The 25,014-nt window shown below is 41.2% G+C and overlaps 1 protein-coding gene across 3 annotated transcripts; it reads right to left on the bottom strand.

The window, feature by feature from the left end:
- Window positions 1-258: 258 nt before the first annotated feature.
- GLI4 (GLI family zinc finger 4) lies at window positions 259-25,014 on the bottom strand. Of its 3 annotated transcripts, none has more exons than XM_069096907.1 (4): window positions 24,907-25,014; window positions 22,683-22,851; window positions 3,727-3,840; window positions 259-1,388 (listed from the first exon to the last, which is right to left on the bottom strand). In XM_069096907.1, exons 2-4 carry the CDS (start codon window positions 22,807-22,809, stop codon window positions 460-462), a joined length of 1,170 nt encoding a protein of 389 aa, XP_068953008.1. In that variant the 5' UTR covers window positions 22,810-22,851; window positions 24,907-25,014; the 3' UTR covers window positions 259-459. The 3 variants fall into 3 exon arrangements, with proteins under 3 accessions (XP_068953008.1, XP_068953007.1, XP_068953009.1); XM_069096906.1 differs by having other exon boundaries at window positions 24,875-25,005; XM_069096908.1 differs by having other exon boundaries at window positions 24,871-24,961.

The raw sequence follows: 25,014 nt of genomic DNA, 5'->3' as shown, positions 1-25,014 counted from the left end.
AATGCTGGTGGTGGCTGAATTACCTACACTGCCCTTGTTATCACCCTCAATCTCCTCTCAGTCAAATCCAGTGCTCTCCATTTAATGTTCTCCAGGCCTTGAGATCTTTGAAAAATTGGTCGCCCCTCACCTATTTCCCAAATTCTGATTTTCCCCCTTGACAATATGCTCCCCTATTTTCCTTCTCTTCTTGTGACCCCTCAGTAAATAGGGTAGGAGAGCAGTCACTGAAGGATTTTACACAGTTATGAACAAGAATTTATTATCACCAATTACCAAGTATTTATTAATTACCTCACTGCATGCGGTGCTGGGCTAGGTTGCTGCACAAAGAGAATTAGACAGACAAGAACCTTTTCCATCAGGACCTTAATTTTTTTAATGGGCTCATGACCCAAAGTAGATTCTCTGATCTATCAAGGCCTCTATCCCCCACACTCATTACATATGTTCCTGGAGTTATTCTCTGTAGTGAATTCTCTGGTGCTGAATAAGTTGTGAGCTCTGACCAAAGGCTTTCCCGCATTCGTTGCATTCAAAAGGCTTTTCTCCAGTGTGAGTTCTCAGATGTCGAAAAAAGTGTGACCTCCCTCTGAAGGCTTTCCCACACTCATTGCATTCATAGGGTTTCTCCCCAGTGTGAATTCTCTGGTGCTCAATGAGCACTGAGCTCCAAATGAAAGCTTTCCCACATTCACTACACTCATAGGGTTTCTCTCCAGTGTGAAGTCTCTGGTGTCGAATAAGATTTGAGCTCTGGCTGAAAGCCTGCCCACATTCATTACATTTATAGGGCTTCTCTCCATTATGAATTCTCAGATGTTGAGTAAAATGTGAACTGTGACTGAAGGCTTTCCCACATTCATTACATTCATAAGGCTTCTCTCCAGTGTGAATTCTGTGATGTTGAATAAAGCCTGACCACCCTCTGAAGCACTTCCCACAATCACTGCATTCATAGGGTTTCTCTCCAGTGTGAATTCTCTGGTGTTTAATAAGTAATGAATTGTATTTGAAGCATTTACCACAGGTGTCACATTTGTGGGGTTTCCCTCCTATGGAGCCTCCCTGACGTGTCATAAAGCTTGAGCTCAGACTAAAGCTTCCCCCAAATTCATCACATCCTTGACTCCCCTCTACTGGAGGAGCCTCCTGGTGAAGGACTGTCATATGCCAGGACCCTCGCTTCTGGGAGAGGGATATCCTCTCTCTGCCCCCGGCAGAGTTTCCCATCTGCCTTTCTAAATTGTCCTCCCGTTCACAGGGTTCTGCAAATTTGGGTCCTCGAGGAACATTCCTGAGGAGACTTTTCAACATCCCTCCATGTTCTTCTCCTTCTTCTGAAACTTCTTGCTTTGGAGTTAACAATTCAATCTCAGACTCAGAATCTGAAATGAGGAAATGAAAATCCAAATGTCATCTTTTCCCTGTGCTGGGAAAAAGGAAACAGGTAGAAAAGGAAGATAATAGTCATCCTTGAAATTAATTTCTAATAGATGCCCAAAGCTTTGATGGCTCTTCAAAAGGACCTCACTATAACTAAAGAAAAGGGAACTGGGACATAGGCAACAATTTTCACTTGGTAATATGGCGCTCAGCACAGGTTTTCCCAATCCTCCTGAGCAGGATGAAGAGCCTGATCAGTCTATAAGGACTAGAAAATAAGTAAACAGACAGCCAAAGCTGTAGGAGGGGTGACCTGGTACAGAAGGCAAAGTAAGCAAAGAATATAATGAATGCCCTATAAAGAATAGGCTGTCTATTGTGAACTCTAAGACTGATCTATGTATCTGGTTGAATTATTCTGATGAGGAATTGTTTTATTTGCCTGTTTTTATATCTTCTGTTTGGCCATTGGAGTTTGGCAGTGAACCAAGATAAAGCTAACCAAGGATAACCATACTCTGGGTGAAGTGCCAAAAGACTACCATATCATCAGGAAGTTTCCTGAGTAGCTAAGAATGAATGCAGGATAGGAAAAATATACCAATGACCTTGGTCAATAGGGCCTAGGTAGTTGAATCTCAAATTTGGCTTAGATGTATTTTGAAGATTCCATCCTTAGCTAGAAGCAAAAGAGGTGTCAAGTTCTAAGCCTGGAGATAGCCTACATTAATTCTTGAGAATTTTAAGGTTGAAGTCAGAAAGGTTAGCCATTGCTCAAACTGGATCTCTGTAGAATTTTTTTTCTGTACACTTCTCTCTAGTTACTTTACCTTCTTAGATTTTCTGAATTTGCATATTCTCTTTCCCTTATAAAAAAGCCTAAAAAATGTCCTCTTATAATCTGGATTATGTGAAAATGGGGGAGAAGGTAAAGAGGGAAGAGGGCATTAGGAAAAGACAGTGGGAATGGTAGGGGGCCCAGAAATGAGTGTTTAGATCTGGTACCAGACTGACTCAGGGACCCAAGAGAAATTTAGATAAATTCAATAATGTGCAAAAGGTTGAAGTCTGAAGGCCAAAGGCAAAGTCACCTTAGAAGCTGACCACTGGGTCAGGGATTGCGAAGACCCAGGGCTAGACCCTGGCATCCTCCACCAGCCCATCAGAAAAGTTGGGAACCTTGAGTGGCATAGGCTAGAAGGAGTGAACAGGAATATCTTAGGATGAGCAGACCGAACACAAGTTACAGAGAGGCAAAGAGGAGCTTGTGTAACAGATTTCAGAAAGAATAGTAATGAAGTTCCCAGAAGTGGTGCTAAGAGAGACTGAGAATCTAGAAGAGGAAAAGCTGAACTTGGGAAGCTAAGCCAATCCAATCCAATTCACATTTTACTAATGTGCAAAGCACTGTGCTCAGTGCTGGAGATACCAAGATAAAACCAAAACAGTGTTCCTCTTCAGGACCTTACATTTTACTATGTCAAAAAACTATGGAATGTTAAAACTGGAAAAAGGACCTGAGACACCACTGAGTCCAGGACCGTCCTGACAAAAGGAATCTGGGATTTAGCCAAGATCATGAAGTGAGTTAATAGCAGGCAGGCTGGGTATAGAGCTCAAATGATCTGACACACCTAATCTAGAGCTCTTTCTGATAATAGGTAAGGTAGCAGCTGGCTGTGATTGGGAAAGAGATGACACCAGATGGAGGGTAAAGGAAGAAAGGTACTGTCATCATTCCCATCCCTGCTGTATTTCTGATTCTCTCGGACTTAACCACCATGATGGCTGTGCTCTCACAATGGACTTCCCTCAGCACCTGGGGACTTCTTGCCATAGAATTGCCTCCATCATACTGGTCCCCTTGTCTCCCATTCGTGAGCTGGGGCCTACATTTTGGGGAAGGGCCCAGGGCAGCCATGCTTCATTCTCCTCCCAGCCGTGCTTCTAACTCTCTCAGACTTAGCCACCATGTAGGAATCTTCTATCTCCCCCGTCTCCCTTCAGCTCCCTTTGATGTGTTATCTTTCCCCCGGAGAATGCAAGGTCCTTGAGGGCAAGGACAGTCTTTCTTTTTGCTTATATTTTTATCCCCAGTCTTTAGCAAAGTGTTTAGTAAGCATTTAATAAATGCTTATTGCCTACCTGTCTGCCTCAGTCTCATTCCATGCTTCAGATGCTGAGAAGATCTGCAGACCACAGAGCAAAGCTTCATAGGTATACAGACATGTAGAAAGGTACTCCAGAAATACAAACTGAATTAAACTGAAAACTTCAAATACCTCATTAACTAGCTGGCCTGTTATTACCCTTTGTCCCTAGAAAGCTGTTCTCACTCACCTGTGTAGGTATCTCTTGAGATCTCTGTTTCTTGAATTCCTTGAAAATCTGAGCCAGACAATTCTTCCTCTTCCTGCAGCAAGGAAATTACATCAGGTTTGGAAACTGTAAATCCTATTTATGGAAAGGAAAAAAGGTAAATGATGACATGCTCAGTTCTTACATCCAGACTAATTCAAGTCTCCCTCATATTCTCTCTACTCAGTTTCTCCCCTTCCAATCCATCCTTCTCCTACCATGAGATAGATCTTCTGAAAACAATGTTTTGGGCATGTCCTTCCCCAGCTCAAAAACTTTTAATGGTTTACAGATTCCTACAGAAAAAAGTCTAAACTCCTTGAACTGGCATTCCAGGTTCCCCACAATCTGACCCTTGAAATCTCCCACTCATCCTCTATAGGAACCTATTGGTCTGGTATGTATAGTCCGCCCATTTACCCCCAAACATAGCACAATCATTCTCACTTGGGGATCTTAGGTCATGCTATTCCCCTTGCCTGGAAGACCCTTCTTCCTCCACTCTATTTATACATTTGACCTGGACCACAAAGCACCCCCCCTCCACTCTGCCCTATGTAAAACTCAGCCATCCTTCAATGTCCAGTTAAAATCTCGTCCTCTAGGAAGGTAATTCCTTCTTACAAACACTAACTATACCTGACTTCTGAACTATTCATTTAGTACTTAGAACATGTTCTCTGTATTAACACTTATCTTTTAAGCACATAGCAGAGGCTTAATGAATGCTTGACTGATTGACTCATGTTGGGGAGAAGGCATTCTAGTTGGAGAAAACAGCGTGAGTAAAGGTATAGAAGTGGGAAAGCCCTGAACATGCTGGGGGATTTGGCAGCACTTAAACAGAAATGAGGTTTCCCTACAGGAACTAAGGAAAGAAGATGGAGGGAGGTGCAATCTCAGAAGAGCACAGGGAAGCAGCACTATTTCCAACACTGCCAAGAACAGCCCTTTCTGGCACAGCTGCTTAGGCCTAAAGAGGATTAGGAACTTCTAATCCAGGGATATACAACCTGTTGATCAAGGCCTTCCACCATCTGACTCCATCCTATCTTTGACCTTATCTCATTTTACTCTCCACATATTCTGCATTCCAGCCAAACTGTACTACTCTGCATTCCTCATTCTTGATCTTCCTTCTTTTACTTCTGTGCCTTAAGCCATGGAATAGACTCACCCCATTATATCCATCTGTTGATCTCACTCCCTTCCTTTACAGCCAAATTATATGATACTTCCTCCAGGAGACATTCCCTTTTGTCTCCAGTCCCCCACTACCCTAGTTTGCCCTTTTCCATATAGTCAATAGGTTGGAGGAAGAGTCTAAGAGGTCAGGAGAGGCTCATCACCAAAGGCTGGCCATTAGGTGATTAATTATTTTTATACCAACAACTCACAAGTATTGTGTGGAAGGCCATTTGCATCCAGTGAAGCAAGCATCCTGATACAATGATACAATCATGGCTCTTTGAACCATTAAAGTAAGTGGATAAACTACAGGACAAAAAGTAAGTGAACAGTCTGTGGAACTCCCAGCTCCAAACTGTTAAATACTGAGGACTAAAAAATTTATCTGTCAAATGGGTGGGCAGGATTAGATAAGGAAAGCCTGAGCTGAAAGGGTTCTTAAGAAATCAGAGTACAATGCCCCTAATTTTACTACTGAGGAAACTGGAGCACGGAGAGCACAGAAAAATTACCTAAAGTCACACAGCAAGGGATAGAGAGGTAACTCAAATTCAGGTCTTCTGACTTCAAATCCAGTACTCTTTCTGTGACACCATGCTGATTTCTAAGGTTCCTTCCAGCTTAGGTAGTCTATGACTTCATGCTTATACATAAGAGAAGGCAGTTCTTTAGGCAAGCTACTATCCAAATTTTCTGAATAAGGTGACAAGGGACAGTTGTTTCCATTTGGGACAGAATTCCAACCTATATATGTCAAATGTCTCTAAGTCAGGGACTGACTATATGTTTTTCAAATTTATTTGAATCATGTCACTTAAATGGCATAAAATAAAAATTACAAGAAAAATTTCTCTCATCCACACCTGGGATATACTTTCTCAGAGGTTGCAATTCCATTTGCAATAAAAAGACGTTATCTATGCAACGAACACACTTGACATATGGAGACTGCACATACAGAGAAGCTCTTTGACTAAGGAACATTCATCAAAGGGCACATATGACAGATATATACATGGTCCAGGCACAAATATGGATACTATGTATGTAGGGACATAGTTTATATTCCTTTTAAATGTCTATTCTCCACCCCTTCTATACTTTTAGTGCTTTTCTTCTGTTGATTATCTCAAATTTATCCTATCTACACCTTGTTGGTATGCAGCCGTTTGCATGTTGTCTCCCTGTTAGACTGCAAGCTTCCTGAGAACAGGGACTGTTTTATTTTTTCTTTTATCTCCAGGGCTTAGGCGCTTAAATGTTTACTGACTTGATCAATCAATCAACAAGTATTTATTAAGCATCTATTATGCCAGGCATTTGGGGACACAAGTACAAAGAGTTTATATTCTAATGAGGGAGACAACAAATACATGTAAAAACATGTACAGCCCAAAGATGAAAGTGAATACAAATATAGACAATGTAGTTAAATGCAAGGTAGTTTGCGAGAAAGGGCACGAGCAGTTAAAAGATTGAGAAAGATTTCAGGAATAGAGCCAGAGGTACAGTAAGAGAGTGTTTTCCAGGCATGGAAGATGGCACCAATGTGGAATACTGTAGTTTGAGATACAGAAAACGACAGTTTGGTTTGATTTGGTCTATGAGAGGAGTAATGTCCAATGAGGCTGGAAAGATAGATTGCAGACAGATTTTTTCAGATTTTAAAAGCTAAAAGATGAATTTGTATTTTACGCTGGGGCAACAATAAGTGACTGGAATTGCTGGATAGGGGAGTCACTTAAAGAGAATTACTTTGGCAACAGTGTACAGGAGCGGGAGAGATCTGAGGCAAGTGGATCAGTTAGAAAGTTGTTGAAATAATCTAGGCCAACAGAAACTAGAACTTAAATTAAGGTCATAACTGTGAGGAAGAGATGGACGTGGAATGTGAGAGATGTTGTAAAGGTAGAAAGAGCAAGATCTGGCAACTGATTGGATATGAAAGACTTGAGTTGTTGGGGATACTGCTGAAATTCAAATCTGAGACTCTGTAAGAGTGGAGGTAACTTAGAGAGAAATGGGAAAGTTCAGAAGAAGGGGAGTTTAGGGGAAAAGATCCAAAGTTCTGTTTTAGTTATGTCCTCTGGGGCATTTGGTTTGAAATGTTCATGAGTCAATAAGCAATGTGGAACTGAAACACAGGATAAACACTGGGGTTGGACATTTAGATCTGGGAATAATATGCACAGCAATGACAGTTAAAATATGGGAACTGAAAAAGTTAACAGAAAAAAACACATAGAAAGACATGTAGAAGGGCAAGAACAGAACTCATAGTAAGTGAGTATGAAATGCATTATGAACTAGACAGGCAGGAGGTTAACCTGGAGAGAGTAAAGTTAGGAAAACCTAGAGAAGAACACTTCCAGGGGGAGAAGGCAGTCAGTAGTATCTCATACAGATAGGCTAGGAAAAGGATTAGGAATGAGAAAAGACCACCAGATTTGGCAATGATCATTAGTAATAATGGCAAAGATTAGTAACATTAGAGAGAGAAGTTTTAATTGAGTGCAGGACTGCATATTTAAAATTTAAATTTTTAAAAAAAAGTTTTGGAGGGGGAGGGCAGGGCAATTGGGGTTAAGTAACTTGCCCAAGGTCACACAGCTAGTAAGTATTAAGTATCTGAGGCCGGATTTGAACTCAGGTCCTCCTGACTCCAGGGCCGGTGCTCTATTCATTGTGCCACCTAACCACCCAGGACTGCATATTTAACAAGAGAGTGAGAGAAGAGGTGAAGACAAATGCATTTAGACAACATTTTTGGAGTTTGGCTGAAAAAGAGAGGTAAGATAAGGGCAATGGCTTAAGGGGATGGTAAGGTTCAGAGAAGGTTTTTAAGGATGGATGAGGCTCAGGTATGTTTGAAGGCAGTACAAAAGGAATTAGCTAATTGAGGTTGAAGATTTGAGAAAGAGCAGTGATGAATGACTGAGGATACAATTTTCTGGAGAAGACAGGAAGGGATGGCATCAAGTGTACGTGAAAAGAGGCTGGTCTTGAAGAGTAGAAGGACAACCTCTGTGTCAGAGACTGGGGGAAGAGGTAGAGAAGAAGAGATGATGTCAAGGGATTTTGGGCTGAAAAGAATGGGACTCATTAGGACAAACTGACCCTTTTTTTTTTCCAGTAAAGTTAAGAGGCTTCCTTTTTCCAAAGCTTTTGGCATAGTCCAGAGAACATGTGTATCATTTCCTGGTCTCAATCATTTCCCACCAGAAGCACCTAGTATCTGCCCTTGGGTCCCTGAACTCAGATAAGTGGACTACTTCCTTATCTTGCTTGGAATCAAGCCTTGACATCACATCCCAGACATTTTCAAGTCATGCCATCATGTGAACACCTCCTCCACACATTTCTAATTCCTCCTTATGTGTTGTCTTCCTCCATTAGAATATAAACTGTTTTGCTTGATTGCATTTGTATCTCCAGCAGAGCACTTATAACATAGTAGGTACTTAATAAATGGTTTATTATTCATTCCATCATTAGCAGAAAGTCTAGGGAACCAAAGCTTCTCCACAGGACACGAATCTTATTTGGTCAGGAGAATAACAGATGGCTTAAGTTACATTTTTGACCCCTGAGTTTAAAAGGCACTAAGAGAATGATTTTTCAAGATGTTTCACAGATAGTGAGGTTCTGAAAGAGTAAAGAATAGATCACAAAAAGTATTAAGACTAGCAGTCTTTTATAGACAATTTTGCAAAGTAGACTACATTGTCACAGTCACAGGCCTTGTAAAAAGTGTAGAGACTGTACAATCTCTCTATTTATTGTTTATTGAGTACAAAAAGTATCTGATTTGTTAACAGCAAATGAATACATTTCTCATGTACATATTAAAATAATAGCAGATTTCAAAACAGATTCAACCACAGAGACAACTTTGTCTGATCTGCTCAGTATTAAAATCAAGTGAGGTATCAAAAAGGGAAATACATGCTTGAAAAAGGTGCTTTGTCATTTTCATGGAAAATGTGCTGTGGAAAATACAAACAGATGCCATCCAGATGCTCCTATCTGAAGATAATCTCATAGAAACTTGGAACACTTACAAGACCTCCACAGCCATTCAAAGAGAATGGCCTAGTATTCCATACAGGATAGACCAAGTGGATGAATAATCCAGTTTATAACATGCCAATTGATGAATTAGTCCCTACGTAGCTATATTTTGGATAGGTAAAGTAGATAAGCAATGATCTGGACCCCGGAACTAAAAATAAAAAGGAGCTGGATCACACATGGGAAATGGCCATAGCACTTTCAATGGTCCAAAGCTACTCCCTGTCATAAAAACTCATTTTTAAAATACTGACATTCTTTCAGGAGCAGTAGAAAATCTATGTCAATGTCACTATATTGATGAAATCACAGGTATGGACCAAAAAACCCCCATTCTCCCACTGATGCTCATACACCTGTCATTCATGAAATGTAGAATCTCAAAATTGCAAATCACCCAAAGGAAAATGGAAAAATGCATGGAAGAAAAAAAACACAGATAAATATGTGGGTAAAAAGAGGCTGTTGTGTTTCCAGAGAGGGCTTGTATTCCAGACTTGCCAAAAAAGAGAACATCAAGGACACATATGGCCAGAAACAAAAGCAAGCAAGGGATAATCGTTGTACTGGAATGAGCAAAGACACTTTTTGAAAAACAACAGAGAAAGCCTGTAGATCACTGAATATATCCTCTATGGGGTAAAAGACTTCAGGAAAGACTTGGACAAGAATTTGTACTGGTGGTGATGATGAGAGCATGGACTCAGTAAGTACTGAAGTATTAAGGCCTGAATCAGTACATGCAAAGGAAATAATAATATGCAAGTGTGTGTGTAAATATATTTACAGCCTTTTCCTCACCCCACAGGAAAAGTGAAGTAATTCCTCTAAGATCCCAGCCTTGCCCCACAAGACCCATAAAAGTCTTCTGGAAAACAGATTCCTCTTTACCATCTATGGGGTTCTGAGAGAATTGCCTAATCTTCCTATATGTGTTTCATAAGTAAAATGAAGGGTTGGACTAGATAATCTCTATGGACCCTTCTAGCTCTAAACTAATGTCCTCTCTTGACACATAGTCCATCTTTTTCCACTGTATGTGTCAGGACTCTACCTCAATTCCCTAGAATGCCTGTGTCACCAACTCCAACAACACCCCCTCCAAGGAAACTCCCTTGATCTCTCCCAATCAGTAATGACCAGAACAAGTATTAGATTTGGAAGATGGGTTCAAGTCCTCATTGGGGAAGCATGCTAACTACATAAATTGTCTCCAAGGTTCTTTCCAACTCAAAATCCCATGGAGCATTCTGCTTTTCATCCTTCAGATGTATTTAACTCACAACATTATGTCTTATGCCTCTATTAGGGCATAAGAAATACCAGGAACTGTGTCACTTTTTATATGTTTTATACTTTGCAAATACCCAGGGCTGGGCAGGGGGGTCTACAAGAAATAGATAGCTAATAGTGTTGAAACTATTGCCATAATTATTTTCACACACCCTGGAGGCCTGTGTCTGGAGAAGCTCTGGGGCATAAGAGAAGCTTCAGTTCCTCTCAGAGGTGACTGGCTAGGGTTGAAATGTTGCTTTTCTGGCTGAGCTCAACCACAATTAGCTATTAGGCTTCTATCAGTGGGTCTAAAGGCAAACAATACAAAGATTCCTGGCCTGAGATTCAAGAATTGGAGTACTTAAGGATATTGTTTGGGCAACTCAAGCAGGCAGTGACTGGATTACATAAGTTCTACATATTCCCTTCTAACTCTTAAGATTCTGATTAGTCATGAGACCATGATGTCAAAGGAAGCTGTATGTTGCCTTGGAAAGATCCCTAGATTTAGAGTCTGAGGATCTGGGTTTGAATCCCAGCTCTATCACTTACTATGTGTAAGACACCTTGACAAGTCTCTTAATCTTGGTCTAGATGGCCTCTATGAACCCTTCCAATTCTAAATCTGGTCTCTTAAAATAACCTGTAAAAGAGGGTGGGAGGAGAGATGGGATTAGAGAGACAGGCTGAGTTACTGGCACTGGACTCGGAATAACATCTGGAATAGAACCCTGGATCTGATACTATGGGGCCACTATGCTATAATCTCTCAGAGACAGTTTTCACACATGAAAAGAGAAACAATGAGGATAATACTTACACTACTACTCTCATGGAGCTGTTCTATGGAAAGCACTTGTAAACTATGAAACATTATTATTAAGAAAGGGGTTTATTAACACCATCATTATTAAATGATCTCAAAGGTTATTTCCAGCTCTCATATTCTAAGGTTCTTAATTGCATTTGTGTGGCAAAAGATGCAGAGAATATGGAATTACATGCTCTAAAAATGTGGCAGAAAGATACACCCACTCAGTCTTTGTGCATTCAAAGAAAAATCTATTATGATACGGAATGCGGGGGGTGGCAGTGAGAAGTGATGGTGGGAGGAGCTGCTAGAGTTATGTGCCAGCCTGAGATAAGCACAATATGCAGAGAGAAAAGGAGGAAAGGAATAAAAAGGTTTTGGAGAGGCGAGACTGATCGAAGAAAAAGAGGAAGGGAGATAAAAATTAAGCCTAATGATCCAGAATTTCAAAAGGGGGCCATGATCACTAGGTGACAGTTTACAGGAGAAGACTGTGAAAAGTGAAATGCATATTGTACAGACATAATCTCCTAAGGTTTGGTCAGAAAACTCATGTGGCCCAGGCTTTAGCTTCTGTACAAGGCTAAAGCCCCAGAGAGGTCAGCCATTGTCTTCCTGAGGATCTCTGAGGGAAGAAACTCTTCAAGCTCTGTCTGTGACCCACTTCAGGGTTTTATCAACCTCATCATCAAAACATTCCTGGTTGAAGGGCTGTGGGAAGCCCTAGTGAGAAGGCAAGGGCTAAAAAAAACCCTGGAAGCTTGGTTGGAATAAATGCAGTAAAAGTTTATGTTTATATAACACTTCTCGGAGCATTTTCATATTCACTGTGTAACATAATCCTCACAAAAGCACCATGAGGAAGACAGGAAAGAGATTCAATCAAATAAGATAACAAATGTAAAGCCTCTGGCAAACCTGAAGGCTCTATATAAATTCTAACTACTATTAGGATTATTTCTCCCATTTTGCAGTTCACTTGTAAAAGGTGAAATGACTAAGTCAAAGTCACATGACCTGTGGAAGTAGGCCTCCTTCTAGCTACCCTTCTAGTCAAGGGCTTTTTCTGCTATACTGATCATGAGGGGCCAAAGATGCTGGCAAGTGACCAAAGGGCTACAAAAGATGTACACATAGGATTCCAATCTCTCTCTATCCAGAGATACTTCAACTGGCTGAAATGGTCTTAAATTTGGAAGATGTCCTCCCCAACTCCAAGTCCTCTACTTCCATCCAGACACAGCTCAAATGTCCATCACCCTCAAAAGTCTTCTCAACAGGCTTATCACTTTCTTCCCCTGAGCTCCAATACTACTATGGCACATATCACACTTTGCCTTACAGGGTCAAGACTGTCTAATCCACTTTGAATAATCTTTAACACAGAACATAGGGCCCAAAACACAGCAAATTTATCTAATGAATGAATTCATTACATGTTCTGTATAATAATCCTAAGAGGAAACTTGTCTCTGATGCACAGAATCTCAAAGTTGAAACAGATATAATAAGACCCCAGGTCTAACCATCATCTAAATAGGACTCCTTCTACAATGAAGGTTCTTAACCTTTTCTAGGTCATGGACCTCCCTTCCCTATAACCCCACCCCAGAATCTGGTTAAATCTATGAATGCCTTCTCTGAATAATGTTTTCAAATATATAAAATATATAGGATTACAAAGGAAAACAATTATACTAAAATGAAATAATATATATATATATATATATTTTTTTTTTTTTCTCATTCAAGTTTATAGATTGCCTAAAACCTATCCACAGACCCCTCAGGAGTCTGTAGATCCCAGGCTAGAAACCCCTGCTGTACAATATCTCTGACAAGGAACCAGAGAAGAGTTCCAGTGAAAGAGAACCTATTACTTCCCAAGGGAGCCTACTTCACTTGTGGACAAGACTAATTGTCAGGAATTTCTCCCTTAAATTAAGCTACAATTTGCTTCTTTACAGTATCTGCCTAGTGTTTCCAAATCTGTCCTGTAGGGTCAAGCAAGGCAGCAGAGTCAAGGTGGTATCTGTACCAAACCTCCTCCACAAACATCTGGAAAATCCACCAGAGTAATTCCTGATAGGGAAATCCAAGAGAAAAAAAAAAACCAGTGAAGCGTTTTTTCCCCAGTGCAAGTCAGCACAGGGAGACAGAGAGAGAGGTCTACAGACACTGGGAAGGGGGTATGGACAAAAGCAAGCCATGGGGAGCATTCTAGTGCTGCTAGGACCCGAAAGGGCACAAAGACTATGCACCAGGGCAGGAAGCACTGGGACAGAAACTCCAGGGAGTCTCTGAACTAGGGCAGGTTGCAGGAATGAGTGCCATCTGGGAGCTTTGTTGCTCTCTGCACAGCTTTGGGTCACAGATCTAGGGAGGACTCAAAAGACAACCTGCACCTGGGTGGGGCAGAGAGGACCAGTTGCAGGCCTTAGCTGTGTACTGATCGAGGAACAAGTTTAGGAGTGAAGGGCAGCTGTGTGGCTCTGACCTCAGGAGCAAAGCAGGGCCTCTCTTTTAGTTTCCACCCTAAGATGAAGCCTGCTGTGGAGTAACCAGGGCAGGAATCACAGACCAATGGGGAACCTGCAGTTCAGAGACTGAAACATCAGAGCTTCCCAGGAGTCTAAGAGCAGCTGAATCCTACAGCAGTCTACAGAAAAGGTTTCTTGAAAAAGGTCTTTTCTACCTTTGTGGACATCTCTCAGATATAACTCCTTATTTCCTTTGCCACTGCCACTACCTTGGTGCAGACTCTCATCATTTCACACCTGAACTACAGAAATACCTTCTAGCTGGTATTTCTGTTTCACCACTCCAGCCCATCCTTTGCTAAGTTTCTAAAGTGCTCTTCTAAAAGGACAAGTCTGACCATGTCACTCCTCTACCTGATTCAATAAACTCCAGTGTCTCCCTATTCCCTCCAGGATCAAATATAAAATACTGCTTGGTGTTCAAAGCCCTTCATAACCTGGTGTCTTCTTACCTTTCCAGTATGATACAGTGACACCGGACTCTACTCCTCCTCACACAGACTTCATCTCCTGCCTTCAGCTTTTCAGTGGCTGTCTGAATATGGGGCCCTCTCTCCCGCCTCAACTCCACCCTCTTGGCTTCTCTGGTTTCCTTCCTTCAAGTCTCAGTTAAAGTCCTTCTTTCTTCAGCAAGCCTTTCCTAATCCCTCCCAATGCTACTGCCTTCCCTTTACTGGTCATCTCCAATTTATTCTGCATGTATCTTGTTTACACATACTTGTTCAAATAGTGTTTCCCTCATTAGACTGCACTCGTTGAGAGCAGAGACTGTCTTTTTCCTTTCTTGGTATCCCCAGCACTTAGAAGAATGTCTGGCACAGAATAGACACTGACTTCAAAACAGTGACTACAAAAAATGCTTGTTGATTGACTGACTCAAAGTCTTCTTGAAGAAGGTTGCACTTTAGCTAACACTTGAAGGAAGGCAGGAATGTTCAAGGTGGAAATGAGGAGGCAGAGAATGTCAAACATGGGGGAAGAGTCAAGACATGGAGTTTCATTAAAGACACAGCACAGAGGCCGGTGTTACTGGATATTAGAGTACATGGAAGGGAGGAGGAAGGTGTAAAAAGACTGGAAAGGCAGACAGGCACTAGGTTGTGAAGGGCTTTAAAAACTGAACAGGATTTTATATTTTATCTTGGAGATAACAGGGAGTCACTAAAATTTATTAAGTTAGGGGTATATGACATGATCAGACCAGCACTTTAGGAAACTCTATCTGAAAACTGAGTAGAGGAGAGCCAAGATGGCAGAGTAGTAGGAAGCGGTATAGCCAAGCTCCTCTCCCGAAAACTCCTTCAAAGAGATCTAGAAAATCAGATTAAATCCTGATGGAGAAAGTCAGAAGAAAAGTCACAATGAGGAATTTATTCAACCCAGGTTGGCATAAGGAGACAGAGAGGTCTTCAGACACTGGAAACACATAGGGCAAGGAGCCATTCATGTGTGAAGCACACTAGTGCCTAGGGAGAGGCTGTGCACTAGGGTAAGAGAAGGTCCTAGGCTCATACCAAGTCACCACCAGATTAATATCAGGACACTGAGATGAGAATAGGAGACAACTGGCAGCTTTGTTACCTAGCTTCCAATTTTGGATCACACATCCAAGGCAGACTAAGAAGGGACCTGAGTATTGGGGGCTGTGTTCCTGGATAGAGAGGCACTAGGTCAGTGTATGAAGAAAGAATGAAGCTGGAGAGTCAGCAGTAGTAGTGTGGTTCAGATCCCTAGAGCAGAGCAGAATCTCAGTTCCACTGCCTAGTCCAGTCTACAGAGGATTAAATTAGGGAAGAAATCCCAGACCAAAGGGAAGCCCACAATTCTGTCACTCTGAACCAAGAGAACTTTCTAGCTGGCTGACAGAACCTGAGTCTAGCAGTAGTCTACTGTCACTCAGGCCCTAACCCAGGTAAAAAATTTGCAAAGATCAAATAAGGAGAGCAGCAGTCAGACTTTGTCCTGGATTAAGACCACTTTGGGAACACTTAAAGTTTGTAGGTCCCCTAGCCTTTCCCTGAGATCCTGGATCAGGACAACATTCAATTCACCAAGACAGCACCAATAGGACCAGCCCAGATCTCCCCTTCAGAAATGTTGCAGAGCCCAGCCCAACATCAAGTTCAAAGCTAGGAAACAGGTAGAATAATGAGCAAACAAAAAAAGAATCCTACCATAAAGATGTAATATAGTGACAGAGAAACTCAAGACACAAATATAGAAGAGAATGACCCCAAAACATCTACAAACAAAGCTTCACAGGAAAATAGCTTAGACACAAAGAGATGAAGCAAGAAGGAAAAAAGAGTTTAAAAATATTTTTATAAATGGCGTTATGGTGCTTGAGGAAAAAAATATGAAAAGAAATGGGAGCTATGGAAGAAAGAATTAGAAAGGGAACTAATAGCCTGGTGTGAGACATACAAAATTTTGTCCAAATAACAAACTCCCTAAAAATTAGAATGGACCAAATAGAAGCCAATGACTTTGTGAGGCAAGAAGAAATATTAAAACAAAGTCAAAAGACTGAAAATAAAGAAGGAAAGGTAAGATATATTATAGCAAAAATAAACCAACTGACCTGGAAAACAGAGTGGGGAAAAAACTTAAGAATCACTGGACAATCTGAATGACATGACCGAAAAAAAAAGAGCCTAGACATGACATCTGAAGAAATCTTAAGAGAAAATTGCCCAGTTTTCTTAGAATCAGAAATCAAAGTGTGCTCTGGAAAAAGCCCCAAAATGAAAACTCTCGAGAACATCATAGCTGAAATTAAGAATAATTTCCAGGTCAAAGAAAAAAAAATAGAAAAGTCACCGTCAAGATCACATATGATTTAGCAGTCACCACAATGAAGTAGCAGAGAACTTGTAATACAATATTTCAGAAGGCAAAAGATACAGGCTTACCTGCAAGAATAACTTATAGAGCAAAACTGAGTATATAATGCTATAGGGGGAAAAACTGGAACTTTAAGGAAATATAATTTCCATGAATTCCTGATGAAAAAACAAAGCTATAGAGAAATTTTGAGGTTCAAATGCTCTGTCTGAGTGAAGAAAAACATTAACAGATAAACACAAAAGAACAATCATAAGGGACTAAACGAGAATAAACTGCTTACATTCTAATATGGGGAGATGATACATTTGTCTCCTCTGAACCCTAACATCATCAAGGGTCATAGAGGGAGTATAAGTAGATAAGGCCTGGAAGTGGTTCTGTTATGTCTTGATGATCTGAAGAGATTAAAAGAAAGAGGAAGAGGAATATACTGGGGGAGGGAAAAAGGAAAGGAAGATTAGGGAAAATTTACCTCACATAATCAGAGGAGAGGGTGGTGAGGAGTGACTGACACTTTAAACTCACTATCATCTTAACTAGTCAAAGGAAGAAAGAACACAAACACAGACACACACAGAGTTGGGTATAGAAATACACTTCATGGGGCAGCCAGGTAGCACAGCTAGTAAGAGTACTGGCTCCAGTGTCAGGATGACCTGGAGATCGAATCCCGGGCTCAGACACTTAGCACCCACCCAGAAACACCTGGTCGTGTAACCTTGAGCAAGTTACTTAACTCCAATTGCTTAGGGGTGGCCAGGTGGCTCAGCAAGTAAGAGAAGAGCACCGACTAAAGTGTCAGGATGACCTGGGGATCAAATCTGGGCTCAGACACTCAGCACCACACCCAGAAATAACTGGCCGTGTAACCTTGAGCAAGTTACTTAACCCCGATTGCTTTAAAAAAAAAAAGAAATACACTTCATTCAACAGGGAAATGGAGAAAGAAGGGGGTAAGAAGAATTAGAGAGAGGATAGATTAGACTAGCTCTAAGGAAACAAACTCCAAGGATATACAAAAATATTTATAGATCCTTTTGAAGTGGTAAAGAAAGGAAATATGAGGAGGTGCCCATAAACTGGGAAATGGATGAAGAAGTTAGGGTACATACATGTGATAGAATATTATTGTGCTGTAAGAAACATGGAAGGAGGGGCGGCTAGGTGGCACAGTTGAACAGAGCACTGGCCCTGGAGTCAGGAGGACCTGAGTTAAAATTTGGCCTTAGACACTTAACACAAAAACTAGCCGTGTAACCTTGGGCAAGTCACTTAACCCCAACTGCCCTCCAAAAAGCAAAGAAGAAAAAAGAAGCATTAAAGACAGGGTTTCAGAGAAATCTGGGAATCATTTTACAAACTAAGATGCAGTGAAGTGAACAGAAGCAAGAGAACATTTGGTACAATGACAACAATATGATAAAGGCAAACAACTATGAAAAAATTAGGAACTCTTATTGGTGCAACTACCAACCATAATTCCAAAGGATTAATGATGAAATATGCTACTTATCTCCTGACAGAGGGGTGAAAGACTCAGAACAATGAATGGGCCAAATTATTTTTGAACATGGCCAATTCAGAAGTTTGTTTTGATTGAACTCGTCATAGTTACAAATCTCTTAGTTGCCAAATCCAAAGGCCTTTTTCTCAATTCATATTCTCCTTGACCTCTCTGTAGCTTTTGACACTGTTAATCACTCTCTCCTCTTTGATACTTTCTTTTCTTTAGGTTTTCAGGACCCCTTTCTCTCCAGGTTTTCCTCCTACCTAAGTGACCACTCATTCTCTGTCTCCTTTGTAGGATCTTCTTCCAGATCATACCCTATAACTGTGGGTGACAGAGCTCCACTCAGGATCTTCTTTCCTCCCTCTACTCTACTTCATTTGGTGATCTCATTAGCTCCCATGGATTCAATTACCATCTCTATGCAGATGATTCTCAAATCTAGTTATCCTGTCCAAAATTTTCTGCTGAACTCCAATCTCATTTCTTCTTTGAAAGATGCCTTTTAGACATCTCAAACTGTATATCCAATAGACATCTTAAATTCAACATTTCTAAAACTGAACTCGTGTTTTCCCCTAAACTCTCCTCCCCTCCTACCTTTTCTATTACTGTAGAAGGAAACACTGTCATCTCAATCTTTTAGGCTTGTAACTGAGGAATCATCCTTAACTCCTCGCTATCTCCCATCCTCCATATCCAAGTTGTTGACAAGGCCTGTCGATTTCACCTTTGCATCATCTCTCAAATAAGTCCCCTTCTTTCCTTTGACACTGCCACCACTACAGTGAAGGCCCTCATCACCACATGTCTGTACTATTCTAACAGTATGATGATGGGTCTGCCTACTTCAACACTTTCCTCACTCTATCCATCCTCCATTCAGCCAAAGTGATTTTTGTAAAGCACAAGTCCAATCATGCTACTTGCTATTCAATAGACTCCATTGGTTCCCAATTGCCTCCAGCATAAAATACAAAACGTTCCTCTGTTTGGCAATCAAAGACTTTCATAAACTAGTCCCTTCCTTTTTTTTTTTGAGGGGGGAAGACAAGGTAATTGGGGTTAAGTGACTTGCTCAAGGTCACACAGCTAGTAAGTGTCAAGTATCTGAGGCCAAATTTGAACTCAGATCCTCCTGACTCCAGGGTCAGTGCTCTATTCACTGCACCACCTAGTTTTTCCAAACCCCTCCTATCTTTCCAGTCTTCTCACACCTCACTCTCTATACATACTCTTTGATCCATAGACACTGGCCTCCTGGCTATTCCACAAACAAGATGCTCCATCTCTTGGCTCAGAGCATTTTCTCTGACTATCTCTCATGCCTGGAATATTCTTCCTCCTCAGTTCTACCTGATAACTTCCTCAGCTTCCTTCAAGTCCCAACTAAAATCCCACCTTTTACTAGAATTTTTACTTCTCCAATCCCTCTTAATTCTAGAGTTTTCCCTTTGTATTTATCATGTATGTAGCATGCTTTGTAGATATTTGTTTGCATGTTGTTTCCCCTGTAAGATTGTAAGCTCCTTGAGGGCAAAAACTGTCTTTCACCTCTTTTTGTATATCCCTAACACTTAGTACAGTACCTGGCACATAGTAGGTGCTTAATAAATGCTTACTGATTGACTATATGTTTGTAATGGGGTTTTTCTTTTGTTCTCAGTTTGGTGGGATGGGGTTGGGGTGTGAAACGTGAGGTGTTTTTTTGCTGATGGAAACAAAATATAATTTTAAAAACTGAGTTGAGGATGGATGGAGGGGAAAGACTTGAGGCAGGGAGACCAATCAGCAGGATCTTCACAAGGGTGGTGGCAGTGTCAGAGGTGAGAAGGGGATTGTATGAAGGTAGCATCAACTGGACTTGGCAACAGATTGGCAACAGTGTGCAATAGTGAGGAATCAAGGATTACGTTTAGATTAACAACCTATGTGGCTGAGAAGATGGTGGTAACCTTCACAGTAATAGTTAAGTTTAGGAAGAGATGATTGGGAATAAAGATAATGAATTCAGTTTTGGACATATTAAATTTATATTGTCTATGGGTCAACCAGATCAAGAGATCTAATAGGCAGTTGAAATGATGACATTAGAGGTTGGCAGAGAGATTAGATCTGGATAAACAGATCTAAGAATCACCTTCATACAGATTACTATTGAAAACATGGAAACTGATGAATTCACTAAGAAAAATAGCACAGAGGGAGAGGTGGGCCCTGGACAGAGCCTTGGTCATGATCCAGATGAAGATCCCACAAAGGAAACTGAGGAGTGGTCAGATATATAGGAGGAAACCACCTTGACAGAAGAGAAGATTAGGGAGAAAAGAAAGATCAATAGCATCAAATGCTAAAAAGAGATTAAGAGGGATGCAAATAAAAAAAAATGACATTAGATTTGACAATTAGGAAATCATTGTTATCATAAAGATTCAATTATAGAGGAAAAAAAAGTTACCCATTCAAAACTATCATAGTAGCATTATAACTATAAGGAACTAGAAACAAGGTAACTATCCAACAGCTTGTGGTATATCAATGTAATATGAATCACAAAGAATTACAGAATCTCAGAATCAGAAAAGACCCTAAAAGGTCACCTACTTCCATCTGAACAAGACTTTTCTTTACCACTGGCAAGGGCCCCTGACAAAGGGCCATCTAGTATCTGTCTGGACACTTCCAGGGAAGTGGACTTACTATTCTCTAAGATTGCCATTACACTTCCAGATGGTTCTAATTATTAAGAGAATACAATTTGATAATATGAAGCATATAAACAAATCTACAAAGAGATCAAACTATGAACCAGAGTAATGTACATACCTTCTATGTAATGCCATGAATCCTTAACTACAAACATATAAAAGTAAAAAAACATTAAGATACAGAGACGAATAGCCAGAGAATAGAACGGGATATATAGAGAGTAATAAATAAGCTGTTATAGGCATGTTGTACATAGAAATCAATTTTTAAGGGGAAAACATAAGCATTTTGTATCATAAAGTTCCAAATGGAAAGTGACCTAAGCATAAAAGGTCACATAAAAACCTGAAAGAAAAAGGATGAAGATACCTTTAACAACTATAACTAAGGGAAGAATTCTTCATCAAACATTGGATGACAGAGATCACAAAAGATAAATTGAAAAATTCTTGCGTGAACAAGATCAGTGCAGCTAGTATAAGAAGAGAAACTATGATTGGGAACAAATTTTTACATGAAACATTTCAGTTAAAGATTTGATATCTAAACTATACAGGGATTAGTACAAATATGTGAACAAGAGGCATTTCTCAATAGACAGTGGTCAAAAGACATGAATAATCAGTTCTCAAAAGAAGAACTACAAACTATTAACAACCAAATGGAAAATTGTTTCAAATCACTAATAATAAGAGAAATGTAAAAAATTTAAAACTGAGGTTTCACCTAACACCCAGCAAATTTGCAAGAATAACAAAATATAGAAATAATTAACTTTTGTGGGGTATGTATAATTTTATACCCCCTCCCTCCCAAACCTCAATGTTTTCCACATTCCAGGAACATTTTTTACTTCTGTAGGACTACTATTATCTTATTCCATATCCCTTTTGAAGTGTGTTGACTAAAATGAGACAACGTACTCTTGGTAAAGGCCTAACCACTAGTAAACTCTTTGAGGATCGATGGAGTCTAATTCCCTGGGAGAAGCATAGTGAAAAGAAAAGAGCCCTAAACCAGGATAACTAGTTTGAGCCCTGGCTCTGACATGCAAAGATGCTCTTGTACAGCTGTGATTTTGGGCAAGTCACTTAACTTCTCTAAGTAGAAGTTTCCTCAACTGTTAAAAAAGAAAGAAAAGAAAAAGGTGTGTGTGTGTGTGTGGGGGAGTTATACTAGTTAATCACTAAGTTTCCATTCAGTTCTAACAATCTAGGAATCTTATCTAAAATTTATAACTCTCCCAGGGCCAAGTGTAGGCAGTACATGGTAGGCACTGAAGTATCTTGAATATAAGTGAACACATGAAGATTCTAATGGAAGGATGACTTCCTGGACTGTATATATTATATTCAGAGAATCTAGGATGTCAGTGCTGCAAAGTGCCTTAAGATTAACTAGCCTAAACTCTCTTTTTGGACTGAGGAGAAAATTGACACCACGGGAGGTGGAGAGGCATTTACAGAGTCAAGGCTGGAATCAGGATCTCCTGATTTCTAGTCCAGGCTTCTTTTCACTATATCACCAGGGTGTAGTGGGATATAAAACCCAGATCTTCTTGGCTCTGCCAAGGAATTTGCTTCTAACACACCCCAGCATTCCAATGGCTTTTTTTTTTTTACAATGGCATTTCAGGGCTGACTCTTACTAAGTTTGTGGTCAACAGTGACCCCAGATTATCTATTTTTCCTGTGTCTACCCAGCCCCTTCTCATTCTGGATTTGGTTTGCTGGCATCAAACTCCATAAATGTCCCTGTACTTGCTTAATTTCATCCGGCTAATCAGGATGGCAAGGGGCAACTGAGGAAGACTTCTGAATGAATGAAAAAGCATAAAAAATTAAGGGCTTACTGTGTGCCAAGAACTAGCTAACTTCTGAACTGAAAGGAAAAAAAAGTAACATGTTGAAAGATGGTAAATAAGTAGATATAGAAAGGAAAGTACAAAATAGGCAGTCTGAGTACAGAAAGCTATAGTTGAAGGGAGTACCATGTTGATGATCATGGAGGTGGAGCGGTGCCTTGTGGCGATGAGGTCCAGGAGATATCCCAGGTGAGGAAAAACTGATGGGGGATGGAACAGGAGGTGACTCCTGGTCTCCTCCCAGGTCTGCCATCTTCCTAAAGAAGCCTTCTTGAAGATGCAACACAAGTGAGACCTGGGAAAAATGAAAATTGTGGCAGGATGAGGGTGGCATTATGAAAGGCTAAAATGTCAGGGTCCAGAAACACACCCCAGAAGGGAAAAGTGGACTATGGGACTCACTTTTTTTGGGTCAGAACCTATGATTTTGTTGCTTTAGAGAATTCTAAAGAAAGGAGCTCCCTCTACCAAATAAGACAGACATCTATTCTGAAACTTATGGTCTAGAAGAGTTTCCTGGAGCACTGAGAGGTTAAGTCAATTTTCCACAGTGAGAAAACCAATATGAGTCAAAGGCAGGCCAGAAAAATCCTCTTCCTGACACTGTGGTCAATTCTTCACTCATCAATCATTCATGCTACTACTAATTGACATTTATATAATACTTTTCATTCACTCCAACAACCCCATGAAGTATTATCTATCCCAGATGAGATAAAGTCACTTGTCTATTTTCACACAGCTAGCAAGTCGTATGGGGGGATGGGCTTCTGAAATAAGCTGCTGTTCATTTCTCTATGGCAATAGATAAGGATGCTGAAAGGCCTGGTTTAAATATCAATTCCTTAATTAAGCTTTTCCTGATTATTTCTTCACTCTCCACCCAAAGCTGGCAATACTCTTCAGCTAGGTGGTAAGGTGGATAAAGTTCTGGGACTGGAGTCAAGACCTGAGTTCAGATTGGGCCTTCCATAACCCCAAATGGGGTCACAGAAGAGTTGGACACAACTGAACAACAACGCACCTTTTTTGGAAGGTCTGGTTGTGGAAACTTCCTGAACTAATGCATTTGCAGATCACTAGGTTTTAGAACTTTACTTGTAGAAACTTTTGTGGGATACTGAGTTTTGCTACATAGCTAAAATGTATCGGAGGCAGGGTGTGAATCTCCTGACTCCAAAGATGATCATTCTATTCATTGCTACAAACTGTCTCTTGAGCACTCATATACACCCTATTGTAACTTTAATTCTAAACTCCATGAAGCCAAAAAGTAATTTATCTAATTTTTTTTTTATCTTCCTCAGTACTTAACATAGTGCCTTTCATATAGTGGATACTTAATGTCTGTTGAAACTGAAAGTGTGGATATATTAATAAAGCTCAAGAGTCAAGAGTATCAAGCTTTCAGTATTAGAATCATACAATGGCAGAGCTGGAAGGGACTTTCACTTCATCCAATTTAATTTAACTCTCATTTTGCAGATGAAGAAAATGATATAGATCATTTGGTTAAAGTAGTTACTTGCCACATATACTGAACCTCAAAAAAGAAACAAAAATGCCTCAGTCACATCAGAAAAACATTCAGTGATTCGGCAAGTGGCAAGAAGTAAAAATATAATAATAAATTTCCGTGCGTTATTCTTAAACACATACATACACACAGGCCTTTCTCTGGATTAATGGGTCTGGCAGACGGATCCTTCAAAGCAGGGCCAATTTAAAATAGCATTTCAGCCTTGGCTTAGAGCAATGGAAAAAAAACACTGGCCTCGGAGTCAGGAGACCTGCGATTGGCATGCCGGCTCTAACACGAGCTGTCAGCAGGTCCTTTCTGTTCTGAGCCTCAGTTCCCGCATTTTGTACAACCACAGCTCAGCCTACTTTAATGGGGTGGCTGCAGGGGAAGCTCTCGGTGGCCCCTGAATCGCTGCACCGACGGGGGTTTGGCTGGACTGGGGCAGGGACGACTATGCCGGGGGTGGGGACAGGGAGGGTGGCAGCCCAGGGGCTCCGTGAGCTCCCACCCTCGGGCACGCAGTCAGGGTCCGGGCGGGGAGAGGGGCATAAGGAGGGCAGGGGGCGCGCGTGGGGCTGGGACTCAGCGGATCTCAGTCCGCGCGCCCGGCTATCCCTCAACCACCACCCCAAGGAGGGAAGGACAGGACGGGACCGGACGGGACGGGTGAGGCGGGGCCGCCCTTTCCTCCCCGGCCACGGCCCCACGGGGACCCCTCCACCCGACCCCACTCCTAGGGCCCCAGGAGCCTGGGCCAGTGCCGGGCCGGGGAAGCTCGCATGCCGCACACACCTACCCAGTCCCCTGGTCCGGGGCCTCGCCGCTCACCTGCCGGACTCTGAGCCGCGGCCCCGGACAGGAAGTGTCCCCCGCTCTCGAGCCCCGCCCCCGGGCCCATGGACGCCCCGCCCCCGCGACGCTTCCTCTAGGACGCTC

Source organism: Petaurus breviceps, unplaced genomic scaffold (assembly GCF_028583685.1).
Source record: "Petaurus breviceps papuanus isolate PSGF00001 unplaced genomic scaffold, PetGlider_PUasm1.0 339, whole genome shotgun sequence".
NCBI classification, from domain to species: domain Eukaryota; kingdom Metazoa; phylum Chordata; class Mammalia; order Diprotodontia; family Petauridae; genus Petaurus; species Petaurus breviceps.
This window is presented reverse-complemented; position numbering and strand designations above follow the sequence as displayed.